Consider the following 19,404-nt stretch of genomic DNA (forward strand, 5'->3'; position numbering starts at 1 on the left):
GTTAGAAACAGAAACATACATGTGTAGTGGAAGATTCATAGACATTGGAGAACCTTGAGCTAATTCTTTTGTGCAGAAGCCTTAGCGTCGTGAGTTATGGCCCATAAATAACGACTGGCAAATGAAGTGCACGTGACGAGAGCAGGATCGCAAAGGGTGTATTGAGAGGCCACACAGGAGTTTTAAGCTATGGATTCCTTATCACAAGTACAACAAGGGAAAGGAATTCTAAGAGCCTGTCGCCTTATACACGATCAACCAACAGGGAAGGTGATTGTACCTGCAAGGATGGCGCAGATGACAATAGCCTGAGTGTTTAAGAACTACCTAAATCGTAAATTATCTCAAGGTTCTCCAATGTCTATGAATCTTCCACTACACATGTATGTTTCTGTTTCTAACTGGGTAAACCGGTGCGGCAGGTGCGGCAGTACTCAGACGCCAGGTTTGGCTTAAGCCCACCACTTTCAGGCCCGAGGTCCATGGCCTATGATGGCGAATCATTGTTTAAAAAACACATTGATGAAGCCCTCCCAGCAAAAAAACTGACACGGATACCGCAAGATCATTTGGATCATTGCAATAAAAACGTGGATCCTTCAGAGGCGCAAGGGGACGTGGTTTTTCCTCAAGAGGATGATGCCAACACCAGCAGAACAGGCAGTACCACCCCCAGTATAGTCAGACTTACAGCCAGTCATCTTACCGGCAATCCAACAAGGCAGGTTTCTCTCGTCAGGATGGTCGAAAACGATCACAAAATCACGGACAAGACGCCAACAGGAAAGCAGTGATCTCCGCAGGGCGCCAATCACACCTACTCCCATTCCCGTGCGCGCAAAGATTTCAGCATTTGTGGACAAGTGGCAAGAAATTACCTCAGATTAATGGGTTCTAGACCTGGTGAACAACGGACATACCCTAGAATTTGTCAAAAAGCCACCTACCACTCAGCCCAAGGGACCCCTCCCTCACTTATTATTCAAAGAAGCCTATAAATACTCCTCAAGAATTCAATAGTGAAGGTTCCATCACATCAGAAATGGACAGGGTTCTATTCTCGTTTTTTCCTGATCAAAAAGAAGTCGGGGTAATGGCGACCAATTCCAGACCTACGCAACCTGAACAGATTTGTCTAAAAACAAGGTTTCCGCATGGTCACACTTTCAGAGATTCTAGGTTGTCTAAACGAGGGAGATTTTATGGCTTCTCTGGATATGGAAGACACTTCCACATCTAAATCCATCCCAAACATCGCAAATATCCTTGCTTCACTGTGGCTGGCGCCCATTATCAGTTCAAAGTTTTCCCTTTTGTAACTAAAATCGGCTCAGAGGATCTTCACGAAGTGCCTAGCTCCTGTAGCAGCAGCGTTAAGATCCCGGGAAATCCAAGTATTCCCGTATTTAGACGATTGGCTGATCAAAGGTCCTTCGGAACGAGCAGTCAAGATTGCCATTTCAATGCTCTTCATCTCTTCAATTCTCTGAGGCTGACTGTCAACAAGAGCAAATCTGTTACGCCCGATGCAAGTGCTGCCATTTCTTGGAGCGCCACTGGACACGGTCCAGTGCAAGGCATTCTTATCTCACGACCGACAGATAAGTCTTCAAAAGCTGGCAACTCTGATTTCAAGAAAAGTCAGTTTCTGTCTGTATGTTTGCTTCGCTCCTGGGGATGTGCTCTTCGGCAAGAACTCTCATCCCTTTGGCAAGACTCAGAATGCGACCACTGCAAGAGGAGCTGCACCTTCAGTGGCAACAAGCCGTGGGTTCCTTCTACGATACCCTCAGTCACACCACGCATGAAAATCGCTCTCTATTGGTGGTCGCAGGTGACCAACTTAGCAGAGGGACTCCCTTTCATTCAGGATATTCCAAATTTTTTCTTAACGATAGATGCCTTCATGGAAGGATGGAGAGGTCATCTCCAAGATTTGCAGATATAAAGAAAATGGTCTCAAGCATACAAGTAACAGCATGTTCGAGGCATGTAGGCTGCTGAATTCATATCTGTGCATAGATCGCCGCCTAGTGTTGGGTCCGGATGATTGCACCTTGTTGTCCTGGAAGAGTCTTCGAAGTATCACAAGATAGGTGACTCCTCCCCTGGAGTACAGTGCGCATGGGCATCTTCTCCATCCTCAGATTATTTTTTTCCGCCATTGGGTTCGGATGTTATCCCTATACTCCAACTTCGGAATCAAAACGAAACTTTTCTAAAGGCCTTCGACTTCAACAGTATTGTTCTCGCTCTGTACTTCTTGACTCGATCAAACTTTCCATCTCGACCCGGTCGTCGACCGGGCCGTTGGGCCTTTTCGACTCCACATGGGCCTGCTGTCGATGGAAAGGAGCCCGTTCAAAAGGTGCCCACAATGCCACTCCAAGTTCCCGCATACTGACAAACACACAGTATGCAACACGTGCCTATCACCAGACCACAAGGAAGAAACTTGCCCAGCCTGTGCCCAATTCCGTTCGAAGAAAACCATCCAGATTCGACGGCCCGCTAGGCAAGAGATGCAGCGACAGGCACCGGAACCAGACAACATCTTCGAGGATGAACAAGAACTTCCGGAAGCGGAAGATTCGGATCTAGAGATCGTCACCGTCGAGGACCACTCGGACTCCGATGACGAAATCCCACCGGGGCGAACCGTGAGTACATTGCCCCCGACACCTATTACCCCATTACAGAAGGCTCCGGACGAGGCATCGCCTAATGGCCTTAGCCAAGATCCAAAAAATCATTCAGCAGCCCCGCCGTCCGGCTCGGCTCCGAAAACCAAGACTAAGCCTTCAGAGACCCCAGGTCCAAGTAACGTTATCCCTAAGAAGGTTCTAGAACCCAAAAAGGTCGTCGACCCGAAGGGCGTCGAACGGAAGAAGGCCGTACAGCCTAAGGGCGTCGACCCGAAGAAGGTCGTCGAGCCAAAGGGCAACGAACCAAAGAAGGCCGTCGAGCCAAAAAGCACTGAACCAAAGAAGGCCGCCGAACCGAAGAAGGCAGTCGACACAGAGGGCGTCGTACTGAAACCTGCGGCCCAGCCAAAGGAGGTTATTGAGCCAAAGAAAGGCACCGAACCAAAGACAAGTGCTCCTAAAAGACCGGTCGGTCCGAAAAAAGTAATCGACTCGACACGACAGTCAACCTAAAAAACCTGTCGAGCACAGAAAGCGCATCGAACCTAAAGATCCGGTCGATCCGCTATCAGTCGTCGACCCGGACAAAGAGGCCGAGCCGAGAAAGAGCAATAAGGCACCGAGAGTCATCGAACCAAAAAAGGTTGTCGACCCGAAGGCAACAGTCGATCCAAAAAAGATTGAGCCAAAGAAGTCAACGACACAGCCACAGACAGTGGAAGAAGAACTCTTTCATCCAGATCCATCAGAGGAACAGACAAAATTATATATAAACCCTGAGACTGGTAAAGTCGCAATCCTACACAGAAAGAAGAGGCCATAGGACACGGACTCTTATTTCCCCATTCCTCTAAAGAAAAAGGACTTTGGGACTTCTCTCACTAGACCTTTCATTCCTTTCTATCCTACTATACCTACTACACCTTTTGCTCCTTACTCTCCTACACACTCAGATTACAATGAGGATAACACAGGGGAAGATCCTCAAGAGGATTATAACTACCCAGAGGACCCTAACCCTCAAAATGAACTATGGGATGATCAGACTGATCCATACGACACGCATTCCATCCCTGACACCTCCTCATACCCGACAAAGCCGTCACCTACTGACGACACCATTGACTTCAACCAGCTAATAGATAGGGCAGCGCAGTACCACAACGTAGACATGCACAATGACCCTATAGACGAAGACTTTCTATTTGACACATTCCCTACTTCAGAGAAAAATGTCGGAACACTTCCTATGTTGAAAGGGGTACTAAAACACGCACCAGATACATTTAAAGATGCAGCCAGGGCACGTGTAATCAATCCCAGGATTGAAAAGTGATATAGAGCGGCTCCTACAGACCCTACTTATATCAGAGGTCAGTTACCATTAGACTCACTAGTAGTGACTAATGCACGCAAAAGGGCCAACTCACAGACAACAGGAGAAGCTCCTCCTCCTGATAAGGAGTCAAAAATACTAAAGGCCTCGGGTAAAAGGGTAGCATCGCAAGCTTCCAATTCATGGAAAATTGCAAATACACAAGCTCTACTAGCTCGTTACGACAGAGCACACTATGACCGGCTTGAAAGTTTAATGCAACACCTGCCTGAGCCTTTCAAAACCCAAGCTAATGACCTCATACAAGAGGGGAAATTTATTACAAACGCCTCCATTAAATGTGCGCTTGACGCAGCTGACACTGCAGCCAGGTCCATTAACACTATTGTCTTACTACGAAGACATGCATGGTTACGTATTTCCGGCTTTAAGAACGGGGTGCAATCTACCATTCTTAGCCAACCAGTCAATCAAGACTTCCTTTTTGGCCCTACAGTCGACACCATTTTAGACCAAATAAAAAAGGATACAGAAACTCAAAAATCAATGGGTGCATTGCAGTTTCAACAACACAGAGGTTCCTTTCGACGCTCATACAGAGGAGCTACACAGGGCAATACTTCACAAACCTCGTCCACATACAAAAGCAACACCCAAGGTTCCTTTAACAAGAACTCCAACAGAGAAGGTTATAGGGGCAACAATAATAAGGGAAGAGGACGTGGAGGCAATAACACCAGAGCCTCCACTGCCGCAAAATAGTGACTTCATCACACTACCTCCAGACCATTTAACACCGGTCGGAGGCAGAATCCAACAATTCCTACCAGTCTGGAATGCAATTACCACAGACAGGTGGGTGAGACAAATTATCCAGTATGGTTATTGCCTAGAACTCACTTCTATTCCACCCAACATACCACCCAGACACCGTCCTATGTCCAAAGAACACATCACCCTGCTATAGCAAGAGGTAAAATGCATGCTGGAAAAGGGGGGCCATAGAGCCAGTCCCTTTCCAACACCAAGGGACAAGAGTATACTCACTATACTTCCTTATTCCCAAAAAGGACGGCTCTCTCAGACCAATATTGGACCTCAGACCCCTAAATCAATACATACTGTCAGAGCACTTCCATATGATCACACTACAGCAAGTGCTCCCATTGCTCCAGCAAGGAGACTTTCCTAGCAACATTGGACCTCAAGGATGCGTATTTTCACTTACCCATCCATCCAGCTCACAGAAAATATCTCAGGTTCACAATAGAAGGTCAACACTACCAATTCAAGGTTCTCCCCTTCGGGGTAACCACAGCACCAGGAGTGTTTACAAAATGCTCAGCGAAAGTAGCGGCACATCTCAGGAGGCAACACATCCACGTGTTTCCATACCTAGACGATTGGCTAATACAAGCAAAATTGTACAAACAGTGTGTAAGAGACACGTCTCAAACACTTCAGCTGCTACACAGCCTAGGTTTTTCAATAAACTACCCACAATCGCATCGACAACCATCCCACACACAACAATATCTGGGAGCTACTATAGATACCTCAGTGGCAAAGGCATATCCAAACTCCGCAAGGATAGCCAGCATGCAGATGCTCATTCGCAAATTTCTGCCACAACACTCTTTGCCAGCTCGAGTCTTCATGCAGCTCATAGGCATGATGGGCTCTTGCATATTCATTGTACCCCATGCCCGACTTCAAATGCGTCCACTGCAAGAGTGCCTAGCACGGCAGTGGAACCAAGCTCAGGGACAACTGAAGGACCTAGTGTTGGTAGACAGTCGCACTTACAACTCTCTGCAGTGGTGGAACCCACAAAACCTTACCATGGGGCGACTGTTCCAAGAGCCGGTTCCACAACTAGTACTAACAGCGGACGCATCACTGACAGGTTGGGGAGCCCACCTACTCCAATATACAGTACAAGGGCTCTGGACAATCAAACACAAGAAACTGCATATCAACCAACTAGAGTTGCTAGCAATATTCCTAGCACTAAAAGCATTCCAAAAATACTTGTACAGCAAGGCTGTGTTGATCCAGACGGACAACATGACAGCACTATATCCAGAAACCGGGAGTAACACACTCTCCACAGCTGTCCCACTTGGCACAGAGCATATGGAAGTGGGCAATTCCCAAAAAAACATTTTTCTCCTGGCAGAACACCTCCCAGGGAAAGACAATCAAATAGCGGATCTGCTCAGCAGACACAGCCAACAACTACACGAATGGGAGATTCACCCCCAAGTTCTCCAGCCATTCTTCAAAAAGTGGGGGCACCCAGAGATAGACCTGTTTGCCACAAACGAAAACTCAAAATGTCGGTACTTTGCCGCCATGTTCCCACATCCGTTGTCACAGGGCAATGCGATATGGATGAACTGGTCAGGCAGATTTGTGTACGCTTTTCCCCCAGCACCACTGATTCCGCTGCTGGCACTCAAACTCGGCAACAGTCACTCACAATGATCCTGGTTGCTCCCACATGGGCGAGAAAGCCATGGTACACAACATTCCTGGAGCTTTCAGTAGTTCCTCATCAAAGGCTACGCCTCGTACCCCATCTTCTAACTCAGAACCATGGAGAAATCAGACACCCAGATCCCAATCAGATGAACCTAGCGATCTGGCTCCTGAAGTCTTAGAATTTGGATTCCTTAACTTGCCTCCATACTCTATGAATATAATTAAAGAGGTAAGGAGACAAACTACTAGAGCATGCTATGCAGCTAAATGGGTGGGATTTGTTATTTACTGCAACAATAACCAAATCAACCCTTTAGATGCTTCCATACAGAACATTATATGTTACCTACTGCATCTTCAAAGATGCAACCTAGCATACTCTTCTATAAGACTACACCTCGCTGCAAAAACAGCATATCTCCAAAACAGACAACACATTTCACTGTTTAGAGTACCAGCAATCAAGGCTTTTATGGAGGGTCTTAAAAGGGTGATTCCTCCAAGGCACCATCCTTTGCCAGTCTGGAACCTAAATATAGTACTTACCATACTTATGGGACCTCCTTTCGAACCTCTACACCACAGCCTTCCAAACTTTTCATGTTGGTGACACACCTTTTTGTGAAAAAAAATTTCAGGGACACAGTAACGCGAGGAAGGGCAGTGAGCGAGCACGAACCACCTATGGTGGGTTCAGGCCCCACACACACATACCCCATCCCACACACACCCCACACGCAACCCCACACGCAACCCCACACACACCACCCCACAGACACACCACCCCACACAACCCCCCACAACCCCCCCCCCCACACACACAACCCCACACAACCCCCCCCCCACACACACAACGCCACACACACAAATGCTTGTTTTTTACAGCCTCCACACTGAGCACCTTTGTTTAGCTGTATTTGCCTTGCTTCTGGTGCCTTTTTTCTGAGTTGCTTATTTCGTAATGGAATCGTCAGTCTAGGGCCGCACCAGTCCCACAGGGAAAAGTCATTAAACTTGCGCTTTAACCATGAAACTTATTTAATCCCATCACTTGACGATGTTGCCAAGTTCATTGTTTGACATAAAGTCAATAAAGATGCCCCATGACTCTAAAATTGAGTAGCCCGTTACGATCTTGGGCATCAAGGACATCCCACTGAGAGTCCTGCTCTGCAGGTGCAGTGCGTGTGAGTTTCTAGATCGGATTCCAGACATATTTCCCAAACCTTACTCAGTTAATGTTCATCTGGGGAAAGATTGATTGCTCTGTTATTTTTAGCCAGCTAGGCCTCGAGTTTTAATCAAGAGTGAATCGTGCTAGCAGCCGTCCACGTGAGCAAAGTTTAATAATTGCCTACCACGCATGGGAATTCAACATCAAAACGTCCACGGATATAAAGGCAACGGACATCAGAAGGGGGAGTGACTGGCATGAAAATGCAGGTCACGAAGGAGAGCTGGAAACAGAAGGACAGAGCAGAGGTGCATTTGGATCGCTGCCCTGTGGGCTCCCACTCCGTGTAATTCGCAAAACACACTTTACACTAAACTTTAGTGTAAAGTGTTTTCAGCCCCCACCCCCATTGGCATCAGAGGGCTTCAGCACCCCCTCATCCCCGCACATCCCAACCCCCCCCCCCCCCCCCTCCTCCCGTCGTGTGTGGCAGCCCGGGACCGCTCACAGCCGCACCGAGCACTTCACAGGTCTTTAAAGACCTTGTGCATGTTAATAGGCCCTATTAACATGCACAAGGTCTTTAAAAACCTGTGAAGTGCTCGGCAGAGTCGAGCTGCAGGGGCTCTTAGAAGGGGCGAAACAACAACAAAGCCCTATAATAGGGCTTTGTTGTTGTTTCACTCCTTCTAAGAGCCCCTGCAGCTCGACTCTGCCGATTCCCGGCAGAAGTCATCTCATCGCGCGACACACCTACGGTTGGGGCGCGACACAGTAATGTGTCGCGCCACACAGTTTGGAAAGCTGTGCTCTACACTCATGCAAATTGCAATTTCTAACATGGAAGGTGGAATTCTTGATTGCCATTACCTCACTCAGGCGAGTTAGCGAGCTACAAGCACTAACAATTCAAGAACCCTTCATGCAGATACATGCTAACAGGGTAGTACTTAGAACAAACCCTAAGTTTATGCCAAAGGTCATATCCACTTTCCATATTAATCAATCAATAGAACTGCCAGCGTTCTTTCAAAATCCACAGTCAGTAGCTGAAAGAGCCCTACATACACTGGATGTAAAGAGAGCTCTGCTTTATTATGTGGACAGAACGAAATCATTTAGAAAAACAAAGCAATTATTTGTTGCTTTTTCACCACAACATAAAGGGAATCCCATATCAAAGTCACAAATAGCCAGATTGATAGTTAAATGCATTAAAATAAAAGGCTAAACGCACTTTAACTGTCCCCCCAAAAGCACACCCTACGCGCAAAATGGGGGTATCCATCCCTTTCCTAGGGAATATTCCTCTTGAAGACATATGTAGAGCAGCCACATGGACTACCATACACACATTCACAAAACACTACTGTGTAGACGTGCAAGCAAAGCAGCAAGCTGCTGTAGGCCAGGCTGTCCTCAAAACTCTCTTTCAAACTGCTGTAGCTGGCACAGGTAACCACAGCTAGAGGAGATACTGCTATACAGTCAATGCACAGATATGAATTCAGCACCCCACATGCCTCGAACGGAATATGCTACTTACCAGTATGCATCTGTTCTTGGCATGTAGGGCTGCTGACATTCATATCGCTCGCCCTCCCCCCGGTGCCTGTTGCAGCTGCAGCATTATCTTTTGAATGGCCATCTCTTACTTTACTATCTCCATCTCTGCCAGGAGGGCGAAAAAACAATCTGAGGAAGGAGAAGATGCCCATGGGCACTGTAGTCCAGGGGAGGAGTCACCTATCTCGTGATACTTCGAAGACTCTTCCAGGACAACAAGGTGCAATCATCCGGACCCAACACTAGGCGGCGATCTATGCACAGATATAAATGTCAGCAGCCCTACATGCCAAGAACAGATGCATACTGGCAAGTAGCATATTCCATCAACAGCCTGGAGTTACGAGCAATTTTTCTATCCCTGCAAGCTTTCCTTCCAAGGATTGCAGTTTCATCAGTACTGATGCGCACCGACAATACCACTAGCATGTTTCATGAAAACAAGCAAGGAGGGACAAGATCGGCAACTTTGTCACAAGAGGCTCAGGAGTTGTGGGAATGGGTCACACTCCACAACATAACCCTCAGAGCAGAACACGTCATGGGCCTCCACAATACCCTGGCGGACACGCTCAGCAGGTCCCAATCGGACTGCCACGAGTGGGAGCTAGAGCAAGATCAATTGAACAAGGTTTTCCGAACCTGGGGCAAACCAGCACTGGATTTATTCCAAACGAAGGACAACAAGAAATGCCGATATTACGCCAGCAGGTACCCTCAACAGGGATCAAGCGGGAATGCCCTGTCCATGCGATGGTCAGGGATTTGTGCTTACTCTTTTCCCCAATACCTCTAATCCAGAGAGTGATACGCAAAATGAAGCTGGAGGGTTGCCGTCTCATCTTGATTGCATCCCGGTGGCCACGGCAGTACTGGTTCCAAGAACTTCTGTTACTATCTCAGGAAGAACCGATCCGCCTTCTTCCAACGCCCACGATGTTGTTGAGGGGCAAAGGTCCGGTGATTCACCTGGACCCTCAGTCTCTACATTTACACGCATGGCTCATGACTTCTTAGAATTCAATGATCTTAACATCCTACAGGACTGTCGTGAAATCTTGACACAATCTCGAGCTCAGAGCACGATTAAGACTTATCGTTTAAAATGTAAGCGTTTTTGCTGTTGATGCGAGGCTAATAATAATCACCCGGTTGAAGCTCCTGCGGAACAGATCCTCCCTTATTTGCTCTATCTAGCGAGGTCTGGACTTACCTTTTCATCATTCAAGGTCCATCTAGCCTCCCTTTCCAGATTCAGAAAAGGTGCTATACTTCCATCTCTGTTCATCCTCATTGATCAAACAATTCATGAAAGGGCTCTTCCGAGCTTTTCCTCCGGTACTTCCTCCCCCGCCAGAGGGGGAACTTAACACTGTCCTAACGCAACTAATGTAACACCCATTCGAGACGATCCACAAGGCTGAACTCCAATTTCTCATGTGAAAAGGCTCCTTTTGGCTCTAAAAGACGCTAGAAGGGTGATTGAAATTCAAGCCTTCACTATAAAGGAACCATTTCTACATTTCACTCAGGATTACGTAACCTTCCGGACTATCCTACATTCATACCCAAAGTACTGATACAAGTTTCACCTCAATGAGCCGGTAAGACTAAGATCTTTCTTTTCGAATCCATCTACACCAGCGGAAAGAGCTTTACATTTTCTCAGTATTAAAAGAATTTTTAAATTATACCTACAAAAAACAAAGGACATTAGAAAATCCGACCAATTGTTTGTGGCTTACGGCCAAGCTACTCTTGGAACTGCAGTCACAAAAGCCACAATTGCTAGATGGCTGGCATCTACAATTCATTTCTGCCAGGAAAAGGCTAACAAGCCGTTGCTAAGGAAAGCCAAGGCCCACTCTACAAGAACTGTGGCAGCGTCTACAGCGTTGTTTGCTGGAGTGACTCTAGAAAATATCTGCCGTGCTGCGACATGGAAGAACGCCCACACGTTCACGAAGCATTATTGCCTTCAATCTGCACATCAGGAGGATGCAGCGGTTGGACAGGCTGTCCTACGCCATCTTTTTCTTTGAGGTCAGATTCTGTTACCCTCTCTGTCTTTTAAATGCGATCTATGGCTGTCATTCATGATACAGACAATGTATGCGTTTATAGAAATGTTTCTTATGTATATAATATGTTCATGATTAGATATATATCCATATAGTGATATTTGTATGCATGTTTCCTTTCCATATGTCTGTGACATGCTTTTAAGTTTTTAAAGACTTGCTTATTTTAAATTTTATTAACAGTTATGGATGCAATTTGGGAGTTTACGAACACTTGTCTCCCACCATCCGCAACCAACTGTATACTTGGTATACTGCTTCCTACTCTGAGTCAGGCATGTGAATCCATGAAAGATACCCCAATACTGGATAAGAATACAGGGTACTTACCTGTAACTACAGTTATCCAGTATTGGTATCTTTCATAGATTCACATGCACCCACCCTCCTCCCTGGAGCGTCAGTTCTCTATTATTTGAGATACTTAATTCCCACTTGTTCTAAGGTAAATCTGAGGAGTACTGGCTCTGCTGAGAGTGTTCTAGAGGGTGCCGATTGTTTGGGGCCAACTTTTGGTTATTTTACCATAATGAGGTAGATAGGCTGCTAAGATCCAGTCCTCAGGCTTTTTCCTTTGGGCCTGCTACTATTATTTATCTTTGGCACTACTTTTGTATTTACCGTGGGACTCCCACCTCGGCAAAGGGGAATGATTCAGGCATGTGAATCTATGAAAGATACCAATACTGTATAACTGTAGTTACAGGTAAGTAACTTCCTTTCTTCCCGTTCCTTCTTGGTGAGGGTATCGCTTTTGTTATAAACAGGTTTCTTTTTGTCATTACATTTGTCCAAGTCCCATGATGCCAATCTGTGGAAAATATTAATATTATTCCCCACTTGTAAGTTAGATGTCCACTTGGATCTTTCTTTTAAGCCACTGGTAACAGAAGAGTCAGTCACAACACAAAGTTCTTTATTTAAAACACTGTATGTTAATAGGTCATCTTCATGACTTGAAATTGATAACAGCATTTTAGTATCCAAATTATCCTGAATTGATAAGTCACTAGATGCAAACTCATTTTGCCTCAATGTCAATTCTTTATTAGTAGGCGGATTGATCTGAAAATGTTTTTTGATCTCAAGAAGTCTTATAAATTCATACAGATCAATTTAAAAATGTCTCCCGTGTTGCTTGGGCAAAAACCCATACCTTTGGTTAGTAGAGATATCATGTCCTGGGTTAAGTGTTTGTCTGTCAGATTAATCACTGAAACGTCCTCCATTTTCTTTTGTCCCATGACCTGGTCTTCATTCCTCTGGTTGTACCGCTTCCTATGGGAGTGATGCGTCTGTTTTGATCTTGATTGCCTCTCTTGATCCTCATCACGTCCCTTAAAAAATGTTTTTTGTTAGCTAGATAGTTCATGGCACCCTCTCCCTTATCGGATTCACTCACTGTATTGTGGGGTGTCAATTGAAGTAGAGCTAGAACTTAGTGAATGTTTTTCTCTTGGTTTATCTTTCATATCCCTAGAGATCAGATGATCGTATTTCTTAGCAAAGGTGAAAATCCTTCCTTTATTGCAATCATATTCGTCTCTTCAGTTTCTTGGCTTTTCTTTGTTTGATATCTAACTGGTGTTTCATCATGATATCATTCAGAATCATAGAATTCTTCTCTGTGGCCTCTAATGTTAAGATTTTGTATTTCTAATTCTAGTTTATCTATTTCTTCACAGAAAGATTCACAATATAATATGTTGGATGTTTAAGTCAAAAGGCGGTGCTGCAAAGAATAGAAGAATAAGAAAACAAAAAATGTTTGCTTTGATATTATATACTGTGTGCTAATTTTATTTGCATGTGCTGGGGGATCTAGTTGAAGTTGTTTTGTTGGTTTGACCACATTGCAGATATAAGGGTGGTGCTCTGTACCTTTACAGCACCGCCTTTTGACTTGAACTTCTAACATATCTTATTGTGGATCACCCTGTGGGGTGCAATTTCCCTACAAAACTAACCGCCCAATCCCTCTTTTTGAATGTCCAGCATAAAGCTGTTACACACACCGCTCTCAGAAAGGGTGAGTATTTGATTTAAACGTAATCCCTGACCTCTAGAGCATTTCAGCTTCTGGTTAGGAGATGGAAATCTCGATTTGTGAGCGGTACAGCAAAAAAGTATGCCAGGCTGGAGTTACAGACCTCGCAGAGGACACAGTACTCCTTCAGTCCTTACTTTATGGCTGTGAATAATTTTTCATAGGATGGAGTGTATGCCTTGAACAGGTTCCAGCTAGCATTAATGTGCCAGGCCCCTAGTCTGGGGCTCGGAAGCATGTTCCCTTCTATTGGGTTGGTGTACCCCACTCTCACGATGCAATCCAAAGTATGTGTATAGTTGGTATGAAGCCCTCAGCCTACACAGTGTAGGTCTATCACTATTTGCTGCCTCTCCTACCGCAACTTGAACTGCACCGGAACAGAATGACTATCTGCCCCAGGCTCACCTTGTCCTGCTTCGCCGTCCCTGGAGAGGGCGACAGGGTCATCTTTTTGGCTGACGCAGGTCTCAGGTGAGGGCGCACATGGGAACATCAGGGGCACAGCCTTCAATGCCTCCACTTCAATGAGTTGGTGCTTGAGAGAGCGGAACCTGCTTGCCGGATCGTGTGACATAGCAGAGGCTGGTAAACCTCGGTCACCGGTCTGATTCCAGTTTTGGTAGACTCATTCTTTTATTCTTCTGAACTTAATCAAACTTGTATCCTTGATTTGAGTAATACAGAATTTCATGCATCATGTGGCTTTACTGATTGTCAAGCTGGCCTAAATCAAGGACATATGTGATTGTCTTGTTTGGTTTTTCTCTGTTTCATTGCTGTGAGGTATTTTTTATATGTTTAATTTTAATGATGCTTTGTTGGTTTTAATATGTCTGTATTGATTATTCACAAGGAGACTTTTGGATTAAATTTGTAATATGATTTCTTGTACTGAGCTGTTTGACATCTGAGTTAAGTTGTATGAGGATTGTGAGAGTGTATATGTATGCAATTTGGGAATGAATAAGCAATCCCAAACAGAATTATTGTTTGACCTGACAGTTTATTACGGAGCCCTGTCCCTTTGGTCTTGGGCCCCTCTCACTGCTTTGATTTGTGCTAATATGTACATGGATTTTTATTCATCAACAAAATCTGATGGCTATGCTTTGGGTTTGAAAATCCCACGCCTGCTGTATCATCATCTAAGTTAACCAAGTTCTAGCAGAGGCTATTTGTAAACCAGCATCTTTCTGGAGAAACTGGAAACACGGTCAAAACAAAAAGGCAATGGTCTCCATTCAAGGTATTTTAGTATTTGGAAAAAAGGCCAAAAACAAGCTTTTTTAGGTATTCATAATCTAAAAATTGCAATTAAGTGAATAACTAAAGAAACATTTAGGGTACACCCAATTGTTCCCCGTTACCTCAGGGAAACTGGATGTACACTCTGTCTGCAAGATAGACATCTCATTCTAATTGCCAGAAAACATTGAAAATGTTTTCACTTATTATCCTTCTTCCTTAACTAGTCACTGCTATGATTGATTTCAGCTGTGATGGTGCACTATGGGAAGACAGAAGATTTCCCTACACCTGTATTTAAGTAATTGAATGATAAAAGCTCAGTCTTTCCAAAAAGCTGTAGAGGACTCTGACAACAGCCTTTCTTCAGGCCATGGGGCTCCAGATCAATTATGCAAAATTGAGTCCTACCCCAAATTTAGTTGGTGTGTTACCTCAAAGTTACACTGGTCCACAAAAAAGGCATGTTTCTCTTAGAGAGTAGACTCTTGTCTTTGCATCTGAAATGCTATCTGCTTCAGGCAACCAAGTTCCCATTTGCCTAATCAGTCTGGAACGGTACTTGGATGGAGACCGTCTTTTCTTTTCATTTTGCTAGTTCAGCATTACTGTACTTTACCAGTGCTTTGAGATACACTGGATTCAGCTCGAGGAATTGCAAGACAATTCTGCAGTCTCTGACATTGTGATACTTTCTGAATAGTTTCATTAAGGAACTGCCATTCCACTAGACATGTACTGTGTCATACTATTGTCTCAGATGCATCACTCACAGTAGAGAGATCTCATCTGGGCACACTAACTGTTAAAGGCATAGTTACAAAGAATAGTAATATCACATCAATTCATCTGGGATGGGATATCAAGTCATTTCTTTTCCCTGTAGCATTGGCATCAATCCTCATTGAGCTAGATAATGCCACAACAGTGTCCTGTTAGAATAAACACGAGAGAGCAAGGTTAAGAGTCGTTCTCTAGAAACTTAGAACTTCAGGAAATGTCTGCTATTCAGAAATCTGTCATTCCAAATATCACAGCAGATACCCTTCTCAGTAAACCTTCCAAGAGTATCACAAGAGAGTACTAAAATAATGAGGTGCAATATAACATATTTTCCAATGTGAGTTATCCGTAAATAACTTACCTACTAAGCCCTGAAAACAAAGTGCCCAGAATTTGCCTCCAGATTCCATGAACCAGAGTCAATGACATTCTGGTTGGTCGAAAAAAAACTAGTCAAGATGTAACATTTGAAAGGCAGAATGATTTATTGCTCCATAAGTGACCAGGCCATTAGGGTGTCATTGATCTTCTGTACATTTCTAAGAGGTGTCTAAAGTCACTGCCATGCAAACCAAACCTTTTCCACCTCAATAAGCAAAGTTTCTTAAAGTTCTGTCAAATTCTGAAGAAGTCCCAGTTGCATTTGAGCTAAATGTTGAATTTGTTTAGCACTGTTTTTGGGAGATTGTTAGGTTAAAGTAGGCGTCGGCATGCTTTTTTTTCATGAGACACTAGTTTTAATATTACGTATTGGATTGTTTTGTACCTATATTAGAAACTGTTGGTGTTCTGTGATTGTAACATTTTGTATTATTTGTATATGTGTGAGAAGTTTACAATGATTTGTTTTATTGGACTTTACAAATAATGAAACAAATTTTACTGCATCACTCCTGACTGTGATAGGTCAACTTCAATTTAGCTAAAGTTTCCTTGACATTCTAATAGAGGCAAAATACCCATTAACCAGGACTTCCTGTACCGTCAAATGGAAGAGATTCTACATCCACTGCAGCTGAAGAATTTTAGTCTAAGCTCATGCCACTAAAAGGCAGTTCAATATCTCTTGTATTTTGCCTGATGTGGCCAACTATTCATATTCCTTGCTATTACTGATCACTGGAAGAGCTGTTTTCAAGCTCATGTTTTCAAAGTACCATTGATTAAAATTTCATTGGCATCAAAAAGTGTTTTCACAGCATAAAGACATCATTTGCATGAGAGCATACACAGTTCTAGCAAAGAAGATAGTCTACTTTTTAACCTTTCCCCAAAACCTTTAGTAGAAATAACCTCAGCTCTTAAAGTTTGCAAAATACAAGCCCTATTTTCCTAAGAACTCAGCATCTCCTAATTCGAACAATGTTGTGGACATAATTTATCTTTTCTTCAAATGTAGTTTCGGATTTTCAAGTTTTACAGACTGTCTTTTCCAGTTTTTTTTCCTTTGCAGGAAAAACAATTGTAGCAGGGTTTCTTAGAAGAGTACTTGAATAAAACGAATGAATTTTAAAATCAAAACAACTTTTTTGTCAATTGCCTCCCATTCAAACAGATTTAGCCCAAGCAAACTATTATCACATGGCTTGTGTTTTGTATAACTTTGTTCTATCAGAAATCTATCTCACTTTTGCTTGGTAAATCCAGAATACATTTAATTAGCTTTAAGAACCGTTCATATTGTTGATATTTGGAAAGCTGAAGCCTAATTTCATTCATGCATTCAAATCATGAAGCGCATGCAGTTTCTTGAGAAATACAGGTTAAAATTTTAAAGGAAGAGTGGGAGGACACTGCATCACAGCAGATAAAAATTTCATTTTGCAATTTTTTTTATTTTTTAAACCAGAAAAATGAGAATCCATAAATAAAGCTGTACTAAATTATTGTATTTAAATATGGCTATATCAAAAGTAAGATATTTTATGTTGAAAAGAACTCAGGAGCCTGGAGGTGGGCAAGCCAATTAAAATGTTTGACCTCAATGAAGATGTCCACGTAGTTGAGCAGGATTGCAAGTGCCTTTCCATTAATTTCTTTAAGTTGCCTTGTAGAATTATCATTGTGCAATTTTCTTCAACATCAGAGTTGCTTAGTGAGATTTTGGGAGGGGTTGCAGCCCACCTGCACAATAAGGATGTTCACCTCTTCTCTTGGCAAGACTACTAGCTTTATAAGGATGATTCACCTACTCTGTTGTCTTTCACTCCCAGCTTTTTTTTAATATCCATTTACACAGGTTTGCCTTTTCCATCTATGTGGTGAGGACCTCTGTAGAATCGCTCAACCTCCTTAATCTCATGTGGGTGAGCCTGAAAAGAGTCCAAGCAAAACCTTTCACCCTTGAGTGCCTGCCACCCATCATAAATTCCAGTTGTTTCACCCTAGATTAAGCCTGTGAGCTCTGGTCTTCCTTTACGTTTTGGACATAATGGTGTTTTGCAATTTGCAGATAAGACTGCAGTGGAGCACCAAATAACACAAATTAATCGTGGAGCAAGTAGTGTTTCATCAGCTCCTAGGATTTATGTGCAGACTTGAGTGCTGTACCAAAGAGGACAACATTATTTCTGGATAGCATTTCCAATAACCTTAGTTTCGGATATTTTTCTGTGTGGACACCAGCTGCACCCTTTGCGACGTTGGCTGAATCCGCTCCGGCGTTGCATCACTCGACTCCAGTTCCATTAGCCTATTCAACGCAGGTGCCGAAGTCACTGGCACCATTACAGATGCCAATACTGGCTTCACCAATGCCGTTAGTTAAGTCGAGCCATAGATCTCAAAGGGAAGTTCTGAGGCTTCCTGAGGAGGAGCAGTACTTATTTGGAGAAGAATATCTTGAACTGGAAGAGAGAGAAATTGTGTCACTGGATCCAGAATTTGAGGGTTTGGAAGCCGCAAGGGATTTAGACACTTCCTCGTAACGGGAATTGTCTCCAAAAGGCTTTCTTCCGCCATAGGTTATGTCATACTTATCAGTGATTAGGAAGGCAGCTGACATGTTGGAGCTGCATCAGCTGAACTTAAATCTAATTTACTCACAGAAGTGCTGCATTGTACTTCTTCCACATCTGAGCCTTTTTTACCTTTTAGTGAGACATTGACTGTACCAATTCTGGAGATTTGGTAGAAGCTTGTCATCCTCTGCCGTCTCTAGGCCAATTGCGAGGAGATACAAGCTGGCTCTGGGAGATTCGAAATTTGTATCCACTCACCCTTCAGCTGAGAGTTTGATGGTACAAGCTTCCTCTTCTTCCAAGTTAACTTCTGCGTCTTTGCTGACATCCCCAGTGGATAGAGAATCTAAAATAAAAATTGAATAGTTGGTGACGAAATGTTTGCCCTCTGGTAGCATGGCATTGAAATCAAACAATGCAACTTGCTTTTCCACCAGGAAAAACGATACAGAAGGTAAGTACCTCGTTCTTCTGGTCCAATCAAATACTCTCTCTCCCTCTCCTCAAATGAAATAACTTCATTTAGTGCTTTGGAAATCACAATATAATAATAAAAGCTTTTTTCTGTCCTTGTTTTAGGCAAATGATTTGCTAGACTTGTTGGGAGGAAATGATATTACTCCTATTATTCTGACGGCACCCACAAGCAAGCCATCTTCAGTTGGTGGAGAGCTCCTGGACCTTCTAGGCGATCTCAGTCTAACCGGTAAGACTAGTAGAAGATTGGGAACAGGACTAGAATCTAACCCAGAGCAACCTTAAGGCTACACTAGGATGAGATTGAAAAATTAACCAGAATCTGTTGGAAAATAATTAAAAGTGGAGAGGATGAATGGCAGCTGGACCCGAGGGAAATAATGTAGGAAGCTGAACTGTAAGGGAAGAGGAGCTGGCAGAACCCCAGTTTGGGAGGGGGGGGGTCTTGTAATTGAAAGCTGGACCAATGGGACAAGGACTGCAAGATGGACCTGGGAGGAACGGGAAGAAAAGCTTAACGTTGTTCCTTTTGTGGTGAAGGATGGTTGATGCTGGAAGCTGACCCTTGGGTCTATTTACACGGGGGAAGTAAGTTGGTCCTGG

General features: G+C 43.8%; 1 protein-coding gene across 1 annotated transcript in view; it reads left to right on the forward strand.

Moving 5' to 3' along the window:
* AP1G1 (adaptor related protein complex 1 subunit gamma 1) overlaps positions 1-19,404 on the forward strand; it is a 390,402-nt gene that overhangs the window by 222,536 nt on the left and 148,462 nt on the right. Inside the window, exon 8 of the mRNA XM_086945529.1 lies at positions 18,904-19,030. Within this exon, the coding sequence (XP_086801655.1) occupies positions 18,904-19,030 (127 nt within the window). The remainder of the gene's footprint in view (positions 1-18,903; positions 19,031-19,404) is intronic.

The sequence above is a fragment of the Lissotriton vulgaris genome, chromosome 12, assembly GCF_964263255.1.
Source record: "Lissotriton vulgaris chromosome 12, aLisVul1.2, whole genome shotgun sequence".
NCBI classification, from domain to species: domain Eukaryota; kingdom Metazoa; phylum Chordata; class Amphibia; order Caudata; family Salamandridae; genus Lissotriton; species Lissotriton vulgaris.